General features: G+C 40.2%; 1 protein-coding gene and 1 long non-coding RNA gene across 7 annotated transcripts in view; one reads left to right on the top strand and one right to left on the bottom strand.

Annotated features, from left to right (window-relative positions):
- LOC135108969 (caskin-1-like) overlaps positions 1-4,754 on the top strand; it is a 106,092-nt gene extending 101,338 nt beyond the window's left edge. For all 5 annotated transcript variants that reach the window (XM_064019878.1, XM_064019879.1, XM_064019876.1 and 2 more), the window contains 2 exons: positions 506-744; positions 1,606-4,754. In XM_064019878.1, the coding sequence (XP_063875948.1) occupies positions 506-744; positions 1,606-1,714 (348 nt within the window). In that variant the 3' untranslated portion in view covers positions 1,715-4,754. The remainder of the gene's footprint in view (positions 1-505; positions 745-1,605) is intronic.
- LOC135108975 (uncharacterized) lies at positions 234-14,387 on the bottom strand. Of its 2 annotated transcripts, XR_010272521.1 has the most exons (5): positions 14,001-14,387; positions 12,200-12,263; positions 1,499-1,556; positions 1,327-1,380; positions 234-713 (listed from the first exon to the last, which is right to left on the bottom strand). It is a non-coding gene; the product is annotated as an uncharacterized LOC135108975 (long non-coding RNA). The 2 variants fall into 2 exon arrangements; XR_010272522.1 differs by lacking the exon at positions 1,327-1,380 and having other exon boundaries at positions 14,001-14,344.
- Positions 14,388-27,903: the final 13,516 nt, after the last annotated feature.

Below are 27,903 nucleotides of genomic sequence, written 5' to 3'. Positions count from 1 at the left end.
AAATTTGTTCATTGTCTTTGTGATGGGATGTATTTCAGAAATGACACTTTATTCATAGTATTATATATATATATACCTTTGCTGTTGTCTTCAAACATCTTGTACTTTGTCTACCATGACAATTATTAATCCTCCATTTCAGAGCCTCTTCATATAAAAGTCAGTCCCCTTTCTCTGTGCCATCATTCATGTTTTGCTCCTGACTAGTATTTCTTAAGTTATATTGATGTCACTTTACTTGTAATACTTTATTTACAGATTTAAAAGATACAGTTCACCATGTAATATTTAGTTAATTTTGTTGCTTGCTCCTTTGAATTCAACCAAGCACTGACTAATATTATTCTTTTTGTACATCATATGGCATACAACTTTCACATATGAGGTACTTGCATCAATCAGCCTTGCATACTTCATTAGAGAAAATATGTAGAGGAAAACGAAGGATAATATGAATGGTTTCTTGTGCCAGCAGAATCCTCACAAAAACCATGTCTATTTTCAGTCTACCTCCAGCACCGACTCAGAGTCTTTGCCATTTGCAAATGAGAATGCTGGAACCATCAAGCAGCGAGCCTGCCGTCCCCACCCAGGCTTGACTGTGCTAGACACCCGCAACTCTCCTCACTCCTCACCACGTTCCTCGCCAGCACTCCGTCGCAAGGAAGCCCAACCTCCCCTTCGCCAGAATCCCATTGCTACAACTGATGCCTCTGTTGGACAGATATCAAAATCAAATTCAAGGTAACTGATACATGAATCCTATATCAGCAGCTTTCATGAATTTTAAAGGATCAGTTACAGTAGTGTGGTGTAACTTCATAATTGCTTTTTCCAGTGAAAAATCCATGAACATTTTCTGGTAGGAAGGAAAACAGTAAGAATAGGGAAAGACTGTAGGAGCAAAGCAAGCTGGGTGTGTGACAGGGAAGTTTTCAGAGTGAGTGTTCAGCAAAGAAAATTGATTGACTAAGAATTATGGAGGTTCATGTGATGCATGGCTGTGTGACAGGAGATGGCAAGATGGCAGTTGTATATACAATAGTATAGTAGTGTGGGAATGTGGGATGTGAGGGGGAGAAGAGTAAAGGGGTGGAGTCACCATCCCCCCCCCCCCTCTCTCTCTCTCTCTCTCTCTCTCTCTCTCTCTCTCTCTCTCTCTCTCTCTCTCTCTCTCTCTCTCTCTCTCTCTCTCTCTCTCTCTCTCTCTCTCAGACTTGCATATCCACAGTATGCCCTCCACAGTATGTTTACAAACCACAGTCATTCACCACAGCCTCTCATATGAAAATAAGTGCACTACACACACACACACTCCCCTTTTACCTCATGCCTTCAACACAGCCTCCAACACAAAGGACTGGTGTTCTGGTGATGAAGCTGAAAACAATATATGCTCATAAGTTGAAAAAAACATTGTTTTCTCTGTACAGATTTACTGATCTATGGCAACTCAATAGCCTCCATTATTTTCATAAAGCAGAGCTGATCAACTAACCTTATGAATTAGTTTTGCCTGTGTTTCTTTGCCCTTTATGTTCTTTGTTTCCCTCCATCTGTGAAAGAGAAAAACACAAGTTATAAAAAAGTAATTTTTCTTTTCAGTTCCCCCGATGGAACTGGTGATGTGCTGAATGACATCGGGAACATGCTGGCCAACCTGACTGATGAGCTGGATGCCATGCTAGAGCAAGAGGTCACCCTCAAGAACTAAGAAGTCCATTTAGATGAAAAAAAAGTCAATACGTACATACTATAAACTACTTGCTTCTAGTGCTTGTTACACAGTGTTTGGGAGTGTCTGATTAGCTACGTAAAAATGGCATGAATATATTATACATATACACGTATAGGTGTGGAAGTAAAGACTTATATAATGCTATAAACTTAGACATCTCTATCGGACTGAATCCAAGCAAATTTGGTTATATTCACACATTACCATTTGTTATTTACTAGGAAACCACAGTGTATATATATACTTGTGAACTACTCTACTTGATTTTTTTTATCTGCATAAAAATATATATATAGGCATACAAAGTCAAGAATTATACGAGTTTCAGAAGGAAGAGTATTTACATACATGTGGGTAAACTGAAATATATGTAGACCACCTAAGGTGTAGATTATTATTAATATTGCCTGTTACTACAAGTAGCTGTATTAAAGGAGCAAAGTACTCAATTTTGTTTTTTATCAATCAATAGAAGCTTGATGAAAGAAGGCATATGTTTATCATGATCTCAAGAAGCATTACTACTACTACTACTGTCAGCACCCCTGCAAATGGTAACCAATAACTGCATGTAACTTCCAAATATTGAGGCTACACAAATCTCTTAGGGTCAGTCTGTATTTTGTGTACATAGAAATGTTGTGCTCTGTAAGTGAGATTAGGCAATAGAGGGTAGACACTAAGAAAAAAACAATCTGTCAGCCATAAAACAGACAATCATGAAACCAAGGTAACTTTTAGGCTCTTCATGTAATGGTTTCATATCACTCAATATTAGGATGCTTATTGTGACTAAATTAATACATACGTACGTACTGTTCAAGCCAAAAACAATAATCGATGTAAAAACAACTAATATGTTCCTGCCTGAGTACTACTAATAGGTTTCCAGTCATTTAGGGACACTAGTGGCACGTCATAAGAAGTCAATTACATATTTCATCTGTAAAAAAAAAAAAAAAAAGTTAAACATGAGAACACAGTCTCAAGCTCCTTGTCATTTCAAGACCTGTGATTGGTACATTTATATGAAGTCCATTTTGTGGGCTTAGATCTATTTTTCTTTCAAGCTTTTATAGTGAGGTAGGTAGCAGGAGGTAGGTAGGCTAGGCTACGATAGGTGTACTATATCCAATCTCGTCCATCACAAACCTGAAGACATTTGTTACCCGTGAAAGGAGTGGTACAAATTTTTCACATTTCTTAGCATCTACACATGTTGATGTGATAATTTGAAACTTGTTTGATGTTCCTGAGCAGAATCTTAAAGCTGATTATATTTTCACCTTGTATTTGTTTTTAGCAACAGGATGTAAGCTGTATAGTGAAAAGCACAGTTAGTTTTTTGTGTATATGAATATATAAAACTAGTCACTTATATTGGCTTGATTGCTGCATTAAGTGATAATATATATCTGTAACTGGGGTAGGAAATATTTTGTTTATTATTTTGTAAATACATTCTGTACAAAACTGTAAATAATTAGGATGAGTCACAGACCACATTTTACTGATAACCATACATGTTTCTGCAAGATCTAAAGTTCACTGTAATTGTCTTAGCAGCTTTCATCACAGGAAAGACGACTTTTCAATCATGAAAGCAGTGACGTGATGTGTTAATTGAGGCCACAGGTTAATAATTGACTAATGCCACAGACAGTTTTCATGTCAATCTTAACCTCATTGAGCTTTTCTATGAGAAAAGTTCATAATGAGTGCTCAGTTCTGTCCTTCATTAAAGTAAAGCCTACAACTGTGAATATTATTGTAATCAGGAGACTTGCCATTTGGATTTTATTTTTAGGTGATTAATCTCTATTTACTTGTTCACTATTGTTGAGGTAATGTGCCTTGCTTGCCCTAACAGCATAATGTCACTCATTGGAGCCCCACTTCCATAACCAAAACCTCACATGATGGACAAATCTGGGATTAATATGGAAAATATTTTCATAAAACATCAGCAAAATCTTGAAATCCTGGCAAATATGTAAATTTATTTCTGCAGCTGCTCCACTTTCTGCTAACACAAAACTTAATTGGTATGTGGACAGCATTAAGTACCTGTTCATTTGTATGTATGACACATTACACAGTACTGTCATTTCTCTCAGCAAAAAATTTGAAAGGAAATTAATCATGAAACAAAGTTCTAAGTATTATGAAATCATGAGTAAACAAAGGAAGGTGAATTACATACAGTGAGGAAACTGATATTTTTTCCACAATGCAATGTGCATAACAGTATTTGAAAATACACTTATTACTGGAAATTTGACAACCATCATATGGAAAAAATATTTACGCCAAAATTTAAAACTTCCACCACTGCACATACTGTTGTACATAAACATTTTACTGTGGCATTATGATTATTAACTTTATGGCTCCTTGGCTAAAAAATAAATAAATGACTGATTCAGTAATGTATCCTGAATAATTTTATATAAGTACAATATCTGGCACTGTGTAGTATATCATATGGTTATCAGTACTTGAAAGCTCTTCACAGTACTATCCCAAGCAATACTGCATATCAGTAAGAGATACTCCAATAAGTTCATCATCACATGAAAGCTTTGTAAGTGAGACACACTTGAGTTGTCAGTAAGCTAGTGCAGTAAGTGTTTGGCTTGTGACACTGTACTTAGTATGTTATGCATTGAGTTTATTTGTCAACTTGCTAGGTTGAATTTTTGTTGGAGTAACCTCATATTAGATTGATACTGTGGCTCTTGTGTTTTAATGTTTATATGAGTTTTTAGTCTTCTTTTGAATCGTATGGATATAATATACCTTGATAAATCTGAAGAATTATAACCTTTCGTGTTTGCTGTAAGATGTTTCATGTAATCCTTTCAATCTATAACTTTTTTTCATTTTATGTTTTTGTTTACTGAATTGAGTGACATATAAAGATCTTGTGGGATATAACATTCCCCATTATTCCTCCCAAGGCTTACCATGTACTTAGTAAGGGATGTAACAAAGAAAATAAAGAATGAGTTATTTATGCAAGCAAGTGACTAAGCAGAGGCAATTTGTTCCTTCAGTTAACAAATGAGTCAGTCAGTCATCTACCTACACACCAGGTAGATAGCTCTGGGAGGTGGTACAGCCAAGGCAAGACGAGCAGCTCTCACAATTACACCTACAAAACATTCTCTAAAGAAAAGTCTTGGTCTCTCAGCCTCTTGAAGCAGGAGCCCATGAGGATAACTGTAGCTTTAAATTCTTAGTCATGATAACTTATGTACATCTCAGTGTATCAAGATAGAAGTCTAGTGGTAGGTGTGGTTGTGAGCACATTGAGAAAAGACTGCTGCTGCTGGGCACAAAAAAAAGTGAAAAAGAGCCCTCTTAGTTTGCTGTTCTCAAAAAGATAATTACTTAATACCGTATGAAAATAAGGAAAGCCACAGGAAATCAGATCTGTGTGGCAGTCCGAGCATGAAATATACCTGCTATTTCCAGCTATCACTCTTATCCATAAATTTACCTAATCTTTTTTTATAAAAGCTCCCTAGTGACTCAATACTAACAATCTGATTACTGAGTCTGTCCCATCCATGTCCCACTCGGAGAAAATTACTGAGGGATTTCCCAAAAAAAGTTGACCACTTTGGTTCAGATGTCTTAAAGCTTCTCTCTTGAAACACCTCAAGTCATTAGAAGGGGGATAACTAAGACTGAGTTATAGAGTTTGACAGACGAATAAAAGAGTGAAGACACTGGCTAATTAATGTATCAGAAACGGGTGATTATTTCTAGAATTTACGAGAAAAGGATAAAAGAGTGAAGATCCTGGCTAACTAATGCACTGATAACATGGGCAAGATAAGGATGAGGATGAAAAGAAAGCATTGTGCAGCAAGACTGCAAGAGGGAAGGAGGCATGTAGTAAAGAGATTCAGAAGAGCAATATCCATGGAAATGATAGTGGAAGAAAACAAGAGATGCAACATTGTGATGGTGAGTGAGAGGATGAATACAGCCACTTCAAAAAAAGAGTTAGGAGGCAAAAAACTTGACTCCACTTGACTCCAAATCTGTATTATAGTTTGTTATGTCAGAAAAAGGTTATTCTATAACAAACCTTCACTGAGATGAGTGAGACTTACTATAGTAGTAAAGCTGTGGGAATAATTGGCAATCACAAACTATAGAGCTTCACACTTTGTGCTATCCTGGTCTATGCTGGGCTGTACAACACTGCGGATACAAATGAGCAAAGCAAGAATCACCTCCACTATGCTAACTCATGAAACCCTGGCTAAACTTGAGCAGATCATCATGGGTACTTGCACTCTTCCTCCTCTTTTTTTTTTTTTTTTTTTTTTTCCATGTAGGAGGGACACTGGCCAAGGGCAACAAAAATCCAATAAAAAAAAAAAAAGCCCACTGAGATGCCAGTCCCAGAAAAGGGTCCAAAGCAGTAGTCAAAAATTGAAGGATAACCATCTTGAAACCTCCCTCTTCAAGGAATCCAAGTCATAGGAATGTGGAAATACAAAAGCAGGCAGGGAGTTCCAGAGTTTACTAGAGAAAGGGATGAATGATTGAGAATACTGGTTAACTCTTGCATTAGAGAGGTGGACAGAATAGAGGTGAGAGAAAGAAGGTCTTGTGCAGCAAGGCTGTGGGAGGAGGGGAGGCATGCAGTTAGCATGAAAATAGCAGTAGAAGACAGCTAGAGATGCAACATTGTGGCAATGAGAGAGAGGCTGAAGACAGTCAGTTAGATGAGAGGAGTTGATGAGATGAAAAGCTTTTGATTCCACCCCGTCTAGAAAAGCAGTATGAGTGGAACCCCCCCCCCCCTCCCAGGACATGTGAAGCATACTCCATACATAGACAGATAAGGCCACAGAGATAAGATGCGAAGTTTCCAGTTCAGATTATACGTAAAGGACAGACCAAGGATGTTCAGTGTAGAAGAGGGGGACAGTTGAGTGTCACTGAAGAAGAGGGGATAGTTGTCTAGAAGGTAGTGTTGAGCTGATAGATGGAGGAATTGAGTTTTTGTGGGATTGAACAATACCAAGTTTGCTCTGCCCCAATCTGAAATCTTAGAAGATCAGAAGTCAGGCATTCTTTGGCTTCCCTGTGCAAAATGTTTACTTCCTGAAGTGTTGGACATCTATGATAAGACATGGAAAAGTGCAGGGTGGTATCATCAGTGTAGGAGTGGACATGACAAGAAGTTTGGTTTAGAAGGTCATTGATAAATAATAAGAGAGTGGGTGACAGGACAGAACCTTGAGGAACACCACTGTTTTAGAAGAACAATGACCATCTACCACAGCAGCAATAGAACAGTCAGAAAGGAAACTTGAGATGAAGTTACAGAAAGAAGGATGGAAGCCTCTGCTCCATTCTTGTCTGAGGACACAGGTGACAGTGCAGATATTAATATAGAGGATAGCTTAATATATAAGGGAAACAATAATGATAATCATATATAGGGCTATGAGTATAAGTGATGTGTGTTTGAGTGTGTGGTGCTTTATCTTGGCCACACCATGTGAAATTACCAGCCTGGTATATAAGGAGATGATGAAAATTATTTATCAGAGGATGAACAGGAAGAGACTCAAGGAAAAGGTGCTACTTCTACGCTTCTACCCCTCAGACATGTGTGTAGGCTACCACTGACATCGTTTTTCTGATCAATCTTCAGTTCTGATGGAACACTGGAATATCACGGTAACAAATAGCAAATACTGTAATATTCTTTCCCAGGCTGTCTGCCTAGCTGTGCCTTGGAGATGTCCATGCCTGGGTGTGCACAAAGTCTCTCCAGAGCAACAAGGATCAACTTTCACACATGAATTCAAGTCCTTAGATCAAAGTTGTCAGAGCCAACGGGGCATGCATCAAGGTTTCTGACACAAGTATTGATTTTTCATCATTTTCTATACGTGGTGGAGGAGAGAAGAATAGAGATGAGACACTGTGAGAAGAATAGAAAGACATGGAGGTGGATATACCCTGATGTACAGTCGAACAGAAGAAAAGAAGATATGGAGTGGCTATCATAGTACAAGCAAGAGTGACAGTATATTCAAGAGGTGAAGTTCATAAGTGAGACAATGATGAGGTGTACATGTACACTGAGTGTGGAAGAAAGAAAGATGCCCATATACCAGGTGTGTGCACCACAACAAGGATGTAGCAAAGAGAAGGAACAATTTTAAACACAATGGAGGAAGAATACAGATTTACAGATAAAGAGACCAGATTGCTGATTGAAGACTTTAATGGAAGAGTTGGGAAAGAAAGAAAAAAGAATAGAAGACATAACAGGAGCATTTTGAGAAAGACCAGAAATTTTGAAGGAAATAAATTTATAGACTCAGGTGTTAGAAATGGCTTGAAGATAATGAATAGATTTTTCTAACAAAGATATTAATATAAATAGATCAGATATGGATGGAACAATGCCAGGTGTTGGCTTTATCTACACTTAATTAGTGGTTGGTTGTATAGAAGGTGGGGTGGGGGACTGAAATGTTCCATGCTTTGTTTCCAGTTATTGATGTTATTTGCTCACTTTACATACCCTTTTCTTTATATTGCATTATAACTCAATAGCTTGTATCTGCTTGTTAACAGAAGCATGAAATCAGAGATGGCACAAAGTAATATATTATACTTTAATTAGGTTAAGAATGAAGTCAATCCTCGTCCTGACCTTGCTATGTTTTTTTCTCCTCCACCTGGCTGTCTCTACTGAACACAAGATATCTTTGCTTGTTAGTGTTTGGTAGGATCTTAACACCAGGAATGAGTCTAAATTCAGGCCACAGGTTACTACTAGTGTCTGATATGAAGATTGGTAAGATAAAGCCACAGCAGCAGCAGAGGAGAAAAGAAATACAAAAAACTGCAAGAGGAGGAAAAGAAGGATACACACATAAAGACTGGAGAGACAAATGGGTGAAAGGGAGAGTTGGGAAAGCTTAAAGAAGATAATCAGTAAAGCGGCTGAAGAATGTTTGGAACAGAAATGACTGGAGGTAACAGGAAAAGACATACCCACTGGTGGACAGACATTAAGAATGCAGTAAGAAAAACAAAACTAAAAACTAAGAAACTGATTAAGAAGAACAGCTCAGAGTAGACTGGAATATGTGTTGACAAGGAATGAAGCAAAAGAAGTAACACTTGTAGAGCAAAGCTAGGTGTGCTGAAGGAGGAAATGGGAAAGAGACTGAATAATCTGCAGAAAGGAAAATGTTATTTGGTCTAGTAAAGTCATACAAGAAAAGCAAGACAAAGCAGTACAATATTAAAGACAAGGATGGAAATGACATAAAAAAAAAGGTGGACAGAATATTTCAAAGAGCCTCTTTATGCAGAAGAAGAAGAAAGTACAAGGGCTAGAAGAGGATTCAGAAGATGAAAAACTGGAGGTGGAAATCATAAGAGGAGCTAGACAACATGCTGGCAAAAAAAAAAAAAAAAAAAAGACGAGGAATGAATGGATAGAATATCATTTAAATTAATAAAAGGTAGAGAAAGAGCAGTAAAACAAAAGATACTCATTCTTTTCAGTAATGTCTAAAGAGAAAGAAAAATACCAGAACGGTCAGATAAAACTGTCATAGAAACAATTTCTAAAGAAACGATGATGCAGGATTGAGTCAGAATTACGGAGGGATATTACTTATGCCACATATCACAAAACTGTATAAGAGAATAATTAAGAAGAAAGTCAGAGCCTGAGTAGAGTCAGTATTAAGTGAGGAAGATTTTTATTGAAGAATCAGAGGAGTAACAGACCTGACCCTCAGATTGAGGATGATGCTGGAGAAAACCTGGGAATATAAGGAAACTCTCTACATAGTATCATTATAAAACCATTATCAGGTAAGGAACAACATGGTTAAGGAAACAGAGGAGCAACGGACCTGACCTTTCAATTCAATATCAATCCTAATACCTGATTTGCTTTATTTCTGTCCTTTATGCATTGTTTTTAGATGGAGTTCAGAGCTAACAATAACTCCTAAATCTTTTTTGCTCTCCGAACTTACCAGAAGTTCACTGTTTATTGTGTACCTACAGTGTACCTTTCTTCTACCTATGCTAAGTACTTTGCATTTGTTAATATTAAACTGCATTTGCCACTTGTCTGTCTATTCCATTATTCCATCCAAGTCTGCCTGCAAGGTGATGGCATCCAAACCTGACCTACCTATCCTCAGGTCATTTGCAAATTTACTAACATCACTACTAATCCCACTATCTAGGTCATTAATATGATATAATATAGAGTAAAATCCCTCTTATCCGGCATCAACGGGACCGCCGACATGCCGGATACTTGAATATTGCCGGATACTTGAATAGAAGTGAAATTAAGTCCACAATCACCACCCTACACTCACGCATCTTACCATAACAAAGATCAGCTAGCCGCGCGTCGCCACCCGCGTTGCCACCTGCTAAATCACGCCCTTTCTCTAGTAGCACTGGGCCTATAATTGTGACTCCTTCTGATCTTTTCAAGCTGAACCACTCGTATAACACTTTGTCCATCATTTCACCACGATGATACTGCAGTGTGTGACGATTTTCCGCTGCCTTTGGGGTGTCGGTGGTTTTCATGTAATCCCGCAACTTTTTCGTTGGGGATTTAATGTCATAAATAGTTGATGAGCCCACACCATATTCCGCCATTAGTTGCTGTCTGTTTTCACCTCTTTTCTACAACTTTAGGCATGATGAAGGCATCAGGCGATAAACATGAACAGCTGCTCTAAGCGTGTGGTGTGGGTGATGTGAGCTGTGTATTGTTTGACTGGTATTCATCTGTCTTTATATATATATATATATATATATATATATATATATATATATATATATATATATATATATATATATATATATATATATATATATATATATATATATATATATATATATATATATATATATATATATATATATATATATATATATATATATATATATATATATATATATATATATATATATTTTTTTTTTTAAGACTGTATTGCATTATTGTCTGCATGAGAGGCTGACTGACTGACTGACTGCCTGACTGATTGAAGCTTGACGCCGCAACAATGAAGTAAACATTAAACAAACCCATCTAACATCCCCATTCTCCCAATATCAGTATTAACCAGCCGGACAGGGAAGAGAAAAATGAAGAAAATGAGCGAATATCTACTGCAGTAATAATACATTTATGTTACCTATCCCTAACAATATAGCACTTCATGCAAGAAAGGACGCCATGACTGCTGTGAATCTTTCTATTCACTTCTATTTTACCACGTTCCATGACTATTTCAAGAGCAGCGTCTTAAAACCAGAACTGAGTAAGCCAATTGCATATTTTTCCATAAACCTTTCGGTTTTTTTTTTTTTTTCAGACTTCACTGCCTTGATCTTGCATGTGAGAGAGAGAGAGAGAGAGAGAGAGAGAGAGAGGGGGGGGAGACGTAAATCACGTACCTAAACACACACACATACACTTCATGACGCCTACATATGAGTCATCGTATGGTAGTTGACTTTTTTTTCTTTGTGTGTGTGTGTGTGTGTGTGTGTGTGTGTGTGTGTGCGCCTACATACGTACGTAAAGACAGACATCTCGGTCATAATATATATATATATATATATATATATATATATATATATATATATATATATATATATATATATATATATATATATATGTGTGTGTGTGTGTGTGTGTGTGTGTGTGTGTGTGTGTGTGTGTGTGTGAGAGAGAGAGAGAGAGAGAGAGAGAGAGAGAGAGAGAGAGAGAGAGAGAATGCTTATCACGTACGTAAACACACAGCTGCGCAGTAATCTATTGATAACTTTGGCTTCCCTTTCTTCTCCTTCACCCACTACCACCTCTTCTGTAATTTACTACCTTCTAACCACCCCAAATAGTAAATGTGTGTGTGTGTGTGTGTGTGTTTGTGTGTGTGTGTGTGTGTGTGTGTTACACCCAGAACAACAACAACTGCCCCATATTTCTATGACAAGGGTTGACAGAGAGAGAGAGAGAGAGAGAGAGAGAGAGAGAGAGAGAGAGAGAGAGAGAGAGACCACACAACGCTACCTTAATTAAGACTTCTTGTCGGGCTTTGCGGTTCACACGGCAACTCAACTACTTCTCTTCTCAGCTACGTGAACACGTGTCAGTGCACAGAACGATAACATATGATCACAAATAACTACCAGTTTGTGAAGTACACTCAACCATCAGAGACTATGATTCTGGAAAAGACAGTGAGAAAACTCTTAACTTGGTATTAGCCTCAATGATGAAAGCACAAAACTTTTTTTTTCTTTACCTAAGGATTATCGCTTCCCTATGCTGTCAAAATAGTTAACCAGTTCTACGTCTTTTTCATGCTTTTCTTACACCAGGTTAGATTTTTCCCAGTAGAACATCAAGCCAGTACTCACTAGGGTCCTGGCTGCGTCGCGACTCTTCAGGTCCTCAACTCACTACCAACGTAAGTCTTCGCTGCTGGAAAGGAATTGAAATAATGCTTAGTGATATTTGGTTCATCCCCTCCTATAAATAAGGCGTCGAGTACACAGCGAGCAAGCAAAACCAGTAAAAAAAAACACAAGATACTGAAATAAAAATAAATAATGCTTGTGATTTGCTTCATCCTCTTCTAGAAATAAAGCGTTAAGTATACACAGAGTAAGCAAAACCAGTAAAAAAAAAAAAAAAATACAAGGTGCTGGAAATCAAAGAAAATAACACTTGGTGAAAGGCTTCATTCCCTTCCACAAGTAAGGCTTCGAGTAGATAGTGAGTAAGCAGAGCCAGTCACTGAGCAAACAAAACCAATAAAAAAATAAAAGAAAAACTTGGCAATAGATTGGCTGTACTATAATTTCAAACGGGTAATTCTCAAGTGATGCCTTATGGATGGCTTACCCATAGCAGGATACGGACGAGATTGAAGCGTGCATGCGGAGGCCAGTGAACAAAAGAAAAATTAGACGGAGATTACCTAAGGAAAAATAAAGTAAAAATAAATAAATAAATAAATAAATAAGTAAGTAAACAAATGTATCATACACGTCAACGCCTTCACCCACACCTGAGACCTATTACCTCCTGCACTTCATTTTAACCAGACACACGTACACCTTCAAGTCTCTCTATCAGCATCACTGTTACCTCTTGCAGTTTAACTAGTCTCCCTTTGCATCCCCGTTACATGTTGCACCTGTACTCATCGAGGCTCGCCTACATCTCCCAGTCAACCTCTGCATCACCGTTACCTACGCAAGAATACTAAATGCTGACTGATTATAAGAAAATATATTTCTTCTACTCGAATGAGGTCGACTACAGGTTTCTGGACCTTTTTCTGTAGGTATCGTTGGCAATACTGTTGCAGCAAGAGCAAAAGCAAGAAAATGGCGTCCATCACAACAGCAACAGTAGGCAGCTCTCTATTTCTGGTGGTAAGAAGCGGTATTTGGTCCTATTTTAGTTTTCCTCACTCGAAAATCCCGCTTTTCCACCAGGTTCCCAATATTGTATGGGATAGGAGCAAAAAAAAAAAATGTAAATAGAGCCCTCAATAATTACTGTAGCACTTACTCTTTCCTTATGAACTACAAAAACTACGAAATGCATGATGAAAGCAAAGGACCCAAACATGAATGAAATACATGGTCGCAGTGGTCACAACATGTGGTGATGGGGCGAGCGCTGAGCATGAGTGGCTGCGTTGGTGGAGGCGGCGGCAGTACGCAGGGAAGGGGGCGGGTTGGGCAGCGATGGATGTTGCGAATACTAAGATGCACAAGAGATGAGATGGAAGAAAGTGAAGATGAAAGTACGATTTTCTTGATGGAAGTCTGTATCCAGCCTGCAGTTTTTACGCCAAGGATTGTAGAAGTAACTGTAATATGTCAAGGAATATTCTGGCGGCGATTCTGCGATGTTTGGGACACAAGTGGACTGGAGCTGGGCGGGCGGCACGTCAGCAACCCGCAGCCGCCACATCCGTTAAAGCTAATTCCTGTGTCCCAAGGCTTTAAATCTTACTATTTTTTACACATTTCACTTTGGTTGATGATAATTAATAATTCGGATAATGTAGAAACTTATGAAACAAAAAAATAAAAATAAAAATGACGGAGCAACAACTCTTCCCCGACCTGGCCGTGTCACGGGCAGACTCAACAGATGTTTGCCCACACACCAGGAATACGTGACCATACACTCATTACTTACCCACCACACATTCTGGAGGGATGGATACTAGCTTCAGATAGACTTTCATCTTGAAGACAAATACGTGTTCTTGAAAGCAATATATCAACACGCAACCACACCATTCGGCACAAGCGGCACACTGCTGAGCGGTGGCTGGCAGGCTGGTTGGCGTGAGTCGCACCGCTTCGGTACGCTGTTTCGAGGCTGTTCGGTATCTGACTGAAGTCACAATCAACTTGAGATTATCTTAGACACATGAACATTTTTTTTTTTTTTCTACAATGACGATTCGAAAATCAAAAACTGAAGGTTAAGGATAGGACTCCGCTGCCCTCTAGCCTCACCAGGACACCACACACCAACATCCAGCGCTTGAGGTGGAGAGCTTCTGTACAGAAAATACAACTGAATTAAATGAAACTGAACGAGCGGAATCGTTAGAGAGAGAGAGAGAGAGAGAGAGAGAGAGACGTGTCAACTGAGATGTAAATTAGAACCATGTTCGGAAACGCTTCTACACCGCACCTCCACCACTTTCAAAGACTTTATTTAAAATTGCACGGTTTTTAAGGCTGTTTTTACAGTTCTAAAGACATATTAACAAGATTTCTATAATAATAAGATAAACACTCGTGAGAACTAGACTAATCTTGTCTGTAGGTTTTGAAAATAGTCGTGATGAGAGATCATAGTGTTTCAGAGTACGGGCCTGCAGGCACTACAGATACTAGTACTATTTTCTCATCTATAGTTTTACTACAGCTTTCATCCCCTACATTTCCTGCTACACTGACAATTTCGCTGCCTCGTCCCTGTGTCCTCGTGTGTCTGTCCTCTACCTTAGAGAGAAACCACACATGCTGTCGGAAACAATGGCCCTTCCTTGGACACAGTAAAAAACGTAGATCCCGATGAAGGACTGAAGCAGAGAGTGTGCGTGACAGGTGCGGTTGAGAGACCGGCATCGTGTGTGCGTGTGTGTGTGTGAGGCACGCTGCTGAGGGGCGACGACATTATCAACAACAACAACAACAACAATAGTAGTAACAACAACTGTTTCAACATACTGCTACTACTGCTGCTGCTGCTGCTGTTACTACTACTACTACTACTACTACTACTACTACTACTACTACTATTAGAAAATAAAAAACAAGAAATTGCTTATGGCAATATTTATAATGTTACTTCACTACTGCTACTACTACTATTACTATCTCTACTACTACTACTACTACTACTACTACTACTACTGCTACTACTACTACTACTACTACTATTACTACTAAGAGAGAGAGAGAGAGAGAGAGAGAGAGAGAGAGAGAGAGAGAGAGAGAGAGAGAGAGAGAGAGAGAGAGAGAGAGAATGTTGTGTTGGGGAATGGCCGCTGTGTTGAGGCTGTGTTCCTATGGTGACCTCAGCCTGTCCCCCCCACCTACTCCCCGGCCGATCGAAAAGCCAGGTCACTCCCTCATTACTGGCTCAGCTCCATCATGTTCTCTGGCTGATGAGTTCATGTCAGGTCGATGACACGCAAAGGTAGCTTTCTTTAGTTTCAGAAAGGTAAGTACGTAGATAAAGACATTAATTTGCTTACCTGTCGCTTAATCAGTTTTTCAGCGCTGCTAAGGAAATATTTTGTGCAGTGTTTTTGTGGTCTGGAATTTACTCAAACAAGCAAAGTTTGTTTTCTTCAGTATTAGATACTATGAAAAAAAAAAAAAACATTGTGATTTGCTTCCTACCTTTTTATCAATTCTTCATTGCTGCTATAGAATTTTTTTTTCTTTCATGATCTAGAAGTTACTCAGGTTCTAATATTTTCCATTACTGATTAACAGTAGATGTTCAAACAACTTTTTTCTTCGGATGAAAAGTTTATTACTATATACATGTATATATATATATATATATATATATATATATATATATATATATATATATATATATATATATATATATATATATATATATATATATATATATATATATATATATATATATATATATATATATATATATATATATATATATATATATATATATATATATATATATATATATATATATATATATATATATATATATATATATATATATATATATATATATATATATATATATATATATATATATATATATATATACTGCACTGGCATCTTCAGTAGGCCTCTTTTTATTTTATAACCTTTTTTTGTTGTTCTAGGACATAAAAAAAAAAAAGTGATGTTGAGAAGCATGAACAGGACCACTAGTGGCAAGGCGACGCAGTGAAGGGCACGGTACAAAACTCAATCCATCGCACATCTTTCACTCCACCATAATTCAGTAACATTCTTTCGAAACAAATGAGTAACTGTATGATGTAAGTGTTTTCATGCTGCAGACCTGACCAGGCTGTACGAACAGCGGACGCACCAACTTTTGTCCATGATCCAAGTATTCACCATTCATTTCACCATAATTTTGTTACATTCCTTCAAGACAAATAAGTAATGCAAGCATAATTCAAGTGTTTCATGCTGTGGACCAGTCCAGGCTGTACGAACAATGACCTTAACAACATTTGTCTGTAATTCAAGTATTCACATTTTATTTCACCAAAGTCTTGTTACCTTCTTCCAGAACAAATAAGTAGTTGTATAATGTTGACGTTTTCCTGCTGCAGACCAGACCAGACTGTACAGACAAAGACCATACCAATCTTTGTCTATGTTACTGACGGGAACATGATCCAAGTATTCACCCACCGATCTAAAAGTGAGCCTCACTTTAAAATGTTTTGATTACTTATACATATTTTTTTTATTTTTTTATTTTTTTATTTGATAAACAACACAAAGCAAAATTATTTGAGGGCGTGACCCACTGCTGCTGTGAGCCTCGTGCCTCAGTCTGTGTGCCAAAGAAGCCACTGACTCTTAAGACTACATTCTGAAAAAAATTCCGCGCACTTCCTTCAAAAGACTCTGATTGAAGCTGTCAGGGCTTTCGAGGGTGTTTTATAGTCTTATTGATATATTAACAAGAATTCTAGATTATTAATAGGATAAACACTCTCTTTGGCTCCTGAAAATAGTCCCGGTGAGAGTAAAACGTTTCTGAATACAGGTTTTAAGCTTCCTTGGTGTGTGCTGGACGTGTGTTTGGATTGCGAGGCACTGAGGAATGCAGCAGTGACAGGCCAGGTGTCTACACATATGACCTGCAACACAACAGATACCTATTTTGTTACTATCAGAGCAATATAGGTGACTTCTAAGGCTTCCAAGGCAGATTCTTACTGGTCTTGTCCTTCAACTATCCTTCTAGACGCTACAACGATCTGTCACCCTGTCACAGTGTTCCGTGGGCCTTGTCTGTCCTGCCGCTGCGAGTGTGACCCTGTTCCGTTGTTCCGCGGGCCTTGTCTGTCCTGCCGCTGCGAGTGTGATCCTGTTCCTTTGTTCGGTGGGCCTTGTCTGTCCTGCCGCTGCGAGTGTGACCCTGTTCCGTTGTTCCGCGGGCCTTGTCTGTCTTGCCACTGCGAGTGTGACCCTGTTCCGTTGTTCCGCGGGCCTTGTCTGTCCTGCTGCTGCGAGTGTGACCCTCTTCCGGTGTTCCGCGGGCCTCGTCTCAGAGCGGCTATGGCTACGCGTTGCCCTCATGGAGGTGAGAGGAGGTTCTGGGTCGCTTGCCCACGTTACACATGGCATGTCTGAGGAGGGGAGTCTGGTAGCCGTACAGGCAGGGCTGCACGGCCAGGAGGCAGGACATGTACGTGACGGTGACGAGGAGCACTGCAGGGCCTCCTATTACAGAGAGAAAGACGTGCACGAACAGGAAAGGCAAGTAGGTGAGAATGAATAAGGCAGACAGACAATGGCTGGTGCGAATACACTTCAAATGCACCGAGTTCATTTTATTTCCTGACAAGGGATCTGACAGCTTTCCTTGTGACGCGGGCGGAGAGAGTTTGTGGCGGTATGATCTCCCCCTCACTGGTGCGGCTGGGGATGGGCTCCTGGGCGTGTTTGGTTCCTCGTCGTCAGAGTCATTGAGGGAGCTCTGGTTCAGCATGGCTCGTGCCCTGGCGAGGGCCATGATACGCTCGGCTCGCTGCCTCCGGCCCAGCTTGTGGTGTGGCTCGTGTGGGGTGTGGGGCGTGCTGGAGGGAGCTGACAGGTCCGCCAGGTAGCCAGCGCTAGGAGAGTCGTCGACGCCTGCAAGTCGATTGCAACAATTCCTGTGGTGCAGCCGTTGTGCGTGGTTGTGTGGCTTGCCGGAGAGTCTAGCATTATAGTGTGTGGCTGAGAGGATGGGAAGCCAACTTCGAGGAGACAATGGTATTTCCCTGACGGAGGAGCTGGAGTGAAGAGATGACGTGTGGACCTTGGCGGCAAGGCACGCTTCGTTCATTACGTCTGGGAACTTTTCTCCCTTTACTGAACTTCTTACCGGCAGCGGATCAACAGACTCTGTGTTGACCTGGCAGCCTGTGTGTAGCGGCAAGGCGTCCTGCATCCTCCAGGCTGCCTTGCTGACGGTGCGGTCAGCCGCTCCCTGCAGCGCCGAGGCTGTGTCAGCCAAGATGGTCTGAAGCCTCTTGACGCTTGGACCTGAGTTGTACGTGCCCTCCACCACGTTGGGCAGCAAAACCCTTGGTGCTTGCTGCTTTCTGGAATTTCCTTCCATGGATGATATGATTTCTTGAACATCGAAGGGTTCAATATCTTCATATAAATGTTCACTTTCAAGCTCCGTCTCAGCGGTAATGTCTGTTGACCCAAGATTGACCTGACGCACGCCTCGAGGGAGCTTTTCTTCCTCTTGGCACAAACCGTCAGCTTCGGATGGTAATGGCGACAAGGACGGTGGTACTGGTGGTGGTGATGACATTGGTGGTCGTGGTAAAGAGACGCTACTGGATTGGTCGAGAAAATCAGTGGAAAAATCTCTTGACATCTGGGTTTTATTTCCTTCGTGGTCCGCTCCACTGCTTGCAACCACTACGTTGCTTTCGCCTTGTGCAAATGGAAGCGATATTTCGGCTTCCGTGCACATGTTTTTGTTTTCGTTCAGGGAAAAGCACTTGCCCTGCAGGGTTCTATCTATTAAGTCGTCTGAAAATGTTTTAGGATACCCGTTCAGGCTACTCTGTTCCGAGGTGGCACTATTGTGGAGGCTGTGAGCAGCGTGGGTGTGAGTAAGGCGTGGCAGGTAGCGGTAGGTGATGGAGGGCGTATCGGGTGCGGGGTGAGGACAGACCTCGGTGTTGGAGAGCCTTCTGATGGTAAGGTGGTTCACTAATGTCACCAGGATGAGGCCGAGGCTGATGAAGATCGCGGATATGGGGAGGGTATTGTTCAGTATGGTGGTGAGGTGGAAAACGGTGCACGTCACGTCTGTGGTGGTCACTGTCTCTACTGCCTGCCGGATGACTAGGCTGGCAGCGATGCCCGCACCAGTGGCCCATAGCAGCAATATGAACAATCGCACTGCCACCCTCTCCCGGGCGCGAGTTTTGGAGAAACTGTGGAACTGACACCATCGCACGGTGCATATCCCAACAATGCTGCCGACGGACACGTAGTTCATGAGCACCATCCCGGCGTTCAGCAGCAGACACGCGCCCATCGAGGGACTCCCTCCACCACCACCACCACTGACGCCGCGCCGCTCCTCGCCGCCACCGTCACCACGGGAAATAACAATAATGGTTACTGGAATTGACAGCAGGCTGGCCAAAAGATCAGAAGCAGCGAGATTCAGATGTAGGACAAAGACAGTCTGGCGCAAGTAACACCGCCTCAAGATTGCAAGCACCATCACTGAGTTGGCCGTCAGCGACACGAGCAGCGAAGCGACAAGGATGCTGAGGACGAGGAGAGAGGAGGGGTGTAGACCCTCACTTTGGCTCTGCCCTGCCGGTTTGTTGGGAACAAGCTGCATGTCATAAGCCTCCATGCCTGTAATGTACCGCTGTGCCACAGTGGTCGCCCAGGGCGCCGCGTGGCTGGACAGTGCCAGGAGTCGCGAGGGTGGGCTGGTGAGGTCTTGTAGCATGTCGGTGTCGGTGAGGGCCAGCCCAGCTAGCAGCCAGGAGGGGGGTGAGGTGACGCTCGCACTCCCCGCCCCCCAGGCCAGGGTGGCGCCGGGATGGGCGGCGGAGAGGCCAGGAAAGACGGAGGGCATCACTGTCTGGTTGACGCTGTGCCTGGTGGTGCTGGTGGTCACCGTGAGCTGTGCCGCCACAATGACTTTCGAGGAACTTGGCGGAGGCGGCGGCCGCGGCTTTGCGGTGGGCGTTGACGCGCGCCAGATCCATCTGTCACCAGCATTTCCCACATCACTCATCGGTATAGATGGTGAAGCACAGCGTTTGGAATCACGAATGCATGGCTTGATGAAGACAAACAAGCGTCACGTTATGCGCTGTCACGCCACCAGACAGTCAGTCACTATCTGAGATGGATGTGTCGTCCTTCCATTAACAAATAGTGCATGCGTAGCCAGGCCGCGGGTGTCGGAGCGAGACAAAGGCACAAGCACACGTAACTCTCAGAGAACTACTGGACTGGGCTCAGTGAGCTGCCTCAGACCTCCGTGAAGCAGCCTCACACGACACTGAGAGCGCGGGAAGACGGGGCCCCCTTACCTGTTCCTCTCTCTTTACTACCAGTGGTCCAAATACTCACCAAAGAAAACGTGTCTCTTCAAGGGTCAACTCATCTGATATCGAGGTTCTGGGCTGTGCTATGCACTATGTGGAACATCAAACTTTCTTGTTCGTGTGTAAGAGCTGGCACGTGCTCGAATGCTGGTGTTTTGAACCCTAGCGGTGCTTGGCTGGGTTAGCTGTGTTTTGATAGAGAGAGAGAGAGAGAGAGAGAGAGAGAGAGAGAGAGAGAGAGAGAGAGAGAGAGACCCAAAAACACCAAATAAGACAGAAACAAGTCACAGCCAAAATATAAATAAACAAACACCCAAAGAAGAAACACCCCATAAAAAAAAAATTACGGCAAACTTGTAAAATTCAAAATATAAGGACTTCGCCTCACCGCCTTCGTCTGTCTCTGCTATTCCTTGCTATAAGCCATACTTTGTTACATGACTGTTTCTTAATTATTACTTATTATCATTTCATGACACCTGAATAAAGTATATTCCTACAAGACAAAAAATATTCAGATACAGAAGCCAGGATTACAGTGTGAAAATCAGAATAATGCATATTTCTACACACAGACAACTTACATGCCAAGCCTAACCTACTTTTTTTTTAGTAGGAGTCTAGCGTTGAGGAAAATCTATTGTATAGCTTTGAGGATGGTAAGATTTAATGTACGTTTATAAATACTCAGTAAATGGAGTAATTTTCATAAGTACAGCATACAGCTAGAGTCAGAGTAGCAACTATGGCTGAATGCAATGCTTTGTGGGGCATGTGCTCAATGGGAGATGACATAATAAGTGAAGGCACAGCATGACATCAAATAGAGAGGAACCATTCTCCCCAAGCTTGCCACACCGCCTGTAGTCAATGTTAACGATGCACACACACACACACACACACACACACTCACACACACACACACACACACACACACACACACACACACACACACACACACACACACACACACACACACACACACACAGTATTTCGCCTACTATAAATATGGATTTTCCTAATATGACAATATCATATCGATAAAACAGTTTTACTCAAAGGAAATGACTTATCTTTTACATGGAAAATATGTCCATTTGTAGTACATGTCATCACGCAGTACGAATTTCTATGATTATATTGCTACAGAGTTATTTCCAATCAATCGAAGTAAAAAATGCTACTTTTTTCAGCTATATATTATATTCACATAAAGTATATTAAAAATGATGATTGGTCTCCCTGTTATAGAAAATAGATTTATTAAAAGCTGTGCAGAAGAGAATGACAAAGATAAAACGCGGGTTTACAAATACATCATCCAGGGACAGATTGATTATTGTCCACGTAAAGAATTAATCATTTCCTTCGAGTTAAACTTGTTTTTCCCCAAATGATATTGTCATATAAGGAAAGTCCATATTTATAATGGATGAAAATAATAATGTTACTGTGTGTGTGTGTGTGTGTGTGTGTGTGTGTGTGTGTGTGTGTGTGTGTGTGTGTGTGTGTGTGAATGATTAAGTGAAACAAAACGACAGAACTGTTGGTTGGATGGGTGATTATTCTTACGTCATAGTTAAACGTTACATGTACGTCACGAAAGGATGAGTGGGCGGGGGTATCTATGAAGTATGAGAGGCAATCAAAGAATAGACCACTGAAACGTCATTGACGACGTCACAACCCTCTCAGACGTCACTGATGCGCCTGGTGCACATGGAACTGAAATAAGGCCGAATAGCCTTATTTTGGCTGATACTCGCTTAATATCATGTTGAGTCCGCTTGCACTGTGTCAGCAATACTTGCAGTATCAGCAAGCAAAACTTGTAATATCAGCATTACGCAGAATTATTCAATGAAGAGGGGAAAAAAAAGAATAAATATAAACTAATAAAAAATACATACTTACTTAAATCACTAAAGAAATCTTTTACGTAACCTCGTGAATATTCAGCCCAAAGTAAGTGTTAATTAGGCTTATTTATCCTTTCACCACATTATACTAATTGTGTTTGAAGGAATGCAAAGAAATGGATGAAAGAAATGCATAGAAATATTAGGAGAACTACATTGTAGGTAAATATAAGCTCCTTACCAGCAATTTATCTGCACACTTGCAAGCTCTTTTCAAATTATCACATGCTTTTGATTATCTTGGGAGTCTAAAAAACTGTATGCATTTCGTTTTTAGATTATATGTGTTATTAGAGCATGAATGTATTGCACAAACCCCATAATGTGTACCTATTTCTTGTGATACAGCAGGACTTGTGTACCAAAGCGGTCATTTGCTTCTTTGTTTACTAGTGTGACGTCACCGACGCGATGCATGATGGGAAACAAATGTTTGACGGACTATCTTATTTGTCTCTCATTCTTGTTATTATGACGACCCGCCTATAAATTTTAGCAAAGTTTAATATAATTTACTCTTACAGTTGCCTCCATTATCCACAAATGACACCAAAACAATTTTGCCAATTAGGTCGTGGTCTCAAACATCCACTGCCAAATTCGTATCTTGTCCGACGCTTTGTTAAAATCTTTTTTTTTTTTTTTTTTTGTGAAAAATAATGAGACACGATCCCTGAAACTTCAAGTAAGATGTGAGGGACGAGAATGTAAAGTGCCTAAGCCTAATGAAAAGGTTAGCTTAGGCTGATTTAGGTTATGCTAACTTATTTCTCTTAGACGTATATTATGTTAAGAAGCGAAGGGAATATAGTGGAACCAACCTATAGTCAGGTTCCACTATAGTCAGTATTAAAAAAAAAAAAATGAGAACATCGGAAAATAATGGAACCTGCAAAAGACCATGAGGCCTGCACGTGGTGGTACCTGAATGAAACATACCCACCTATTTTCACCTGTCATCCTCATCCGTGAATTTATCTAATCTTCTTTTGAAGCTCCCTATAATGACTCATCTCTAATTACTTGATACCTGAGTTTATTCTATTCATCTACGGTTCTACTTGAAAACCAGTCTCATATTATATATATATATATATATATATATATATATATATATATATATATATATATATATATATATATATATATATATATATATATATATATATATATATATATATATATATATATATATATATACAAGCTTGAACCCTTAATTTTTTCTCCTATCCCGATAAATTGCTGCTGAGGTAGACGGTTGCTGTTCTCCTAAATCTATTAACAGTGGTGTTCCTCAGGGTTCTGTCCTGCCATCCACTCTCTTCTTATCATTCATTGATGATCTTCTAAACCAAAACTTCTTGTCCTATCCACGCCTACGCTGATGATATCACCCAGCACTTTTCAGCGTCTTTTCGTAGACGTCCAACCCTTCAGGAAGTAAACAGTTCACGCAGGGAAGCCACAGAACGCCTGACTTCTGATCTCCCTAAAATTTCTGATTGTGGCAGAGCAAACTTGGTATAGTTCAATTCCTCAAAAACTCATTTCCTCCATTTATCAACTCGACACAATCTTCCAGACAACTATCTCCTCTTCTTCAGTGACACTTAACTGCCCCCTTCTTCTACACTGAATATCCTCGATTTGTCCTTTTCTTATAATCTGAACGGAAACTTTGCATCTCATCTCTAGCTAAAACGGCTTGTATGAAGTTAGATGTTCTGAGACGTCTCCACCAGTTTTTCTCACCCCCTCCAAGCTGCTAACTCTTTACAAGGGCCTTATCCGCACATGTAAAGAGTATGCTTCACATGTCTGAGGGCGTTCCACTCATACCACTCTTTTAGACAAGGTGGAATCAAAAGCTTTTCGTCTCATCAATTCCTCTCCTCTAACTGGCTGTCTTCAGCCTCTCTCATCGCGGCAATGTTGCATCTGTAGCTATTTTCTACCGCTATTTTCATGCTAACTGTTCTTCTGATCTTAGTAACTGCATGCCTCCCCTCCTTCCGCGGCCTCGCTGCACAAGACTTTCTTCTTTCTCGCGCCCCTATTCTGTCCACCTCTCTAATGCAAGAGTTAACCAGTATTTTCGATCATTCATCCCTTTTTCTGATGAATTCTGGAACTCCCTGCCTGCTTTCATATTTCCACCTTCCTATGACTTGAATTCCTTCAAGAGGGAGGTTTATGAACATAAGAACATAAGAAATAAGGGAAGCTGCAAGAAGTGACCAGGCTTACACGTGGCAGTCCCTGTAGGAAATATACTTACCTATTTCCATTTATTATCCCCGTCCATAAACTTGTCTAATCTTCTCTTAAAGCTCTCTAGTGTCCTAGCAGTAACAACATGATTACTGAGTCCGTTCTACCCTGGTTGCTGATCCTAAGAATTTTGGCTACATCCCCCTTGTTATTATAACCTTTATACCACTTAAAGACTCCTATCAGGTCCCCTCTTAACCTACGTCTCTCTAAAGAATGTAAATTTAACAGCTTCAGCCTCGCCTCGTAAGGAATACTCCTCATCCCCTGTATCCTTTTAGTCATTCTCCTCTGTACTGATTCTAATAGACCTATATCTTTCCTGTAATGTGGGGACCAGAACTGCACAGCGTAGTCTAGATGAGGTCTGACCAGCGCCAAGTATAACTTTAATATTACTCCCGGCCTTCTACTTTTAACACTCCTAAAAATTAATCCTAGTACCCTATTTGCCCTGTTTCTGGCTTCTATGCATTGTTTCCCTTGACGGAGTTCAGAGCTAACTATAACTCCTAAATCTTTCTCGTACCTTGTATCTACCAGAGTTTGGTTGTCTAATGTGTACCTATTGTGTGGGTTTCCTCTACCTACGCTAAGCACTTTGCATTTATTGATATTAAATTGCATTTGCCATCTATCCGTCCATTCATTCATTCTATCTAAGTCTGCCTGCAAAGCAATGGCATCCGATTCTGACCTAATTAATCTACCTATCTTTGTATCATCCGCAAATTTACTAACATCACTACTAATTCCACTATCCAAGTCATTGATATATATTAGAAATAACAATGGCCCTAATACTGATCCCTGTGGCACCCCACTAATTACATGACCCCACTCGGATTTCGAGCCGTTTATTACCACTCTCTGTCGCCTGTCACTAAGCCATGACCCTATCCAGCCTAACACCTTCCCATCTATCCCGTGTGCCCTAACCTTTCTCAGGAGCCTTTGATGGGGTACCTTGTCAAATGCTTTACTAAAGTCCAGATATAAGATATCATAACTATCACCATTATCTACTGTCTCGTACACCTTACTGTAAAAACTTAACAAGTTTGTCAGGCAAGACTTCCCCTTCGTGAAGCCATGCTGTGACTGATTTATCAAGTTATGTTTGTCTAAATGTTCTCTAATGTTCCTCGCTATTATTGACTCTAACATTTTACCTACAACTGAAGTTAAGCTGACAGGTCTATAATTAGACGCTAAAGTTTTATCTGCTTTCTTAAAGATGGGTACTACATTAGCCTGCCTCCACATTACTGGTACCTCACCTGACTCCAATGATTTCCTAAAGACAGAAACTAACGGCTCACTAATAATCTCTTTGCATTCCTTAAGTACTCTGGGATATATTTCATCAGGTCCTGGTGTCTTGAACTTTTTTAGCCTATCTATCTCCTGTTCCACTATCTCCCTAGTTATGGAAATATCTGTCAGCTTCTCATTCTCATCTGCTCTAAACACCTGTTCACTACCTGGCATATCCTGCATGTTTCCCTGGGTGAAGACAGTTAAAAAATACTCATTCAGAAGTTTACTAATCACCTCCCCAGAACTAACCAGCTCCCCATCTGCTGCCTTTAATTTTGAAGACACATCCTTCAATTTTTGACTACCGCTTCGGACCCTGATAGGGGACCGGCATCTCAGAGAGCTTTTTTTTTTTTTTTTTTTTTATTGGATTTTTGTTGCCCTTGATCGGTGTCCCTCCTACATAAGAAAAAAAAAAAAGGATATCCAGAGAATTTTGCTGATCAATAAAAAGAATCATGAACTTTCTGGTTGGGTCAGGTATTATTTTTTACAAATGTATTATGTTCATCAGTGACATGGTGGATGTAACCAAATTAGAACATGTCTCTCATACGTAGCACATTTTTTTTTTTTATGTTGACGAAACATTCCGAACGTATGAGCAGGAAATACGAGGGCGATAGTGGAGGCGGTGTAAGCGAGAGAAAGGTGAAAGGCAGACGCTTTTTCAGATAATAAGTAGGGATGCTGGCCGCGTACGTATGTTATGAAGTAATCCATAAACTGTTATGCGCTCAGCCGTGCTACAGAGCAGTGCCAGACGTACGAGTATGCCTCACTACTCACACCTTGTCTACACTACTCAACATTTACAACGAACACAATTCTATCCATCACTTTTACACCACTACGATAAGAACTTTACCGCCACGTATCACTGAAACATTTACTTCATCACGTTTTCTACATTCACATGCACACACACGCACACACACACACTCTCTCTCTCTCTCTCTCTCTCTCTCTCTCTCTCTCTCTCTCTCTCTCTCTCTCGATAACCTCATTATGATTTCAATTATTATTATTATTATTATTATTATTATTATTATGAGAGAGAGAGAGAGAGAGAGAGAGAGAGAGAGAGAGAGAGAGAGAGAGAGAGAGAGAGAGAGAGAGAGCTGGGAAGGGAGAGTGGCAGGGGAGGATGTGGACTTGTGGCAGTGATAGTGTCTCCTCTGCTATACGTGCGCGGCTGAAGATATGAACTCATAACGCAGTATTTAGAAGTGACTCACAGCTTTACTGTGACTGTGTTTCCTAATAAGTGTACATAGGTGCTACATCTTTCACATGCCTAAAGGAGTGAGTCCATATTTCAGGCGTACTTATTAGGATAGCAGTCGTCTCCTGCAGCTTCCTGCTGCACTTCTTTTACAGGCACATGATGGGAAGGAAATTAGTAGAGAATTAGGTTATAACAAATGAATAAGTAACTGGATGCACAATGCACCCCATACAATTTATCTTTATTATTTATCTATTTATTTATTTATTTTTTTTTTGTGTGTGAGCTCAATGAGTGAAATTATATATATATATATATATATATATATATATATATATATATATATATATATATATATATATATATATATATATATATATATTTTTTTTTTAATAATTTATATATTTTATTTACTTATTCATTTATTTATTATTATTATTATTACTTTTTTTTTCTTGTGTGTGTGTGTGTGTGTGTGTGTGTGTGTGTGTGTGTGTGTGTGAGCTCAGTGAGTTTATGTACGTATGTGAT

This window comes from Scylla paramamosain, chromosome 18 (genome assembly GCF_035594125.1).
Source record: "Scylla paramamosain isolate STU-SP2022 chromosome 18, ASM3559412v1, whole genome shotgun sequence".
Lineage (NCBI taxonomy): Eukaryota > Metazoa > Arthropoda > Malacostraca > Decapoda > Portunidae > Scylla > Scylla paramamosain.
Note: the sequence above shows the minus strand (reverse complement) of the source record. Positions and strands in the feature narration are given on the sequence as shown.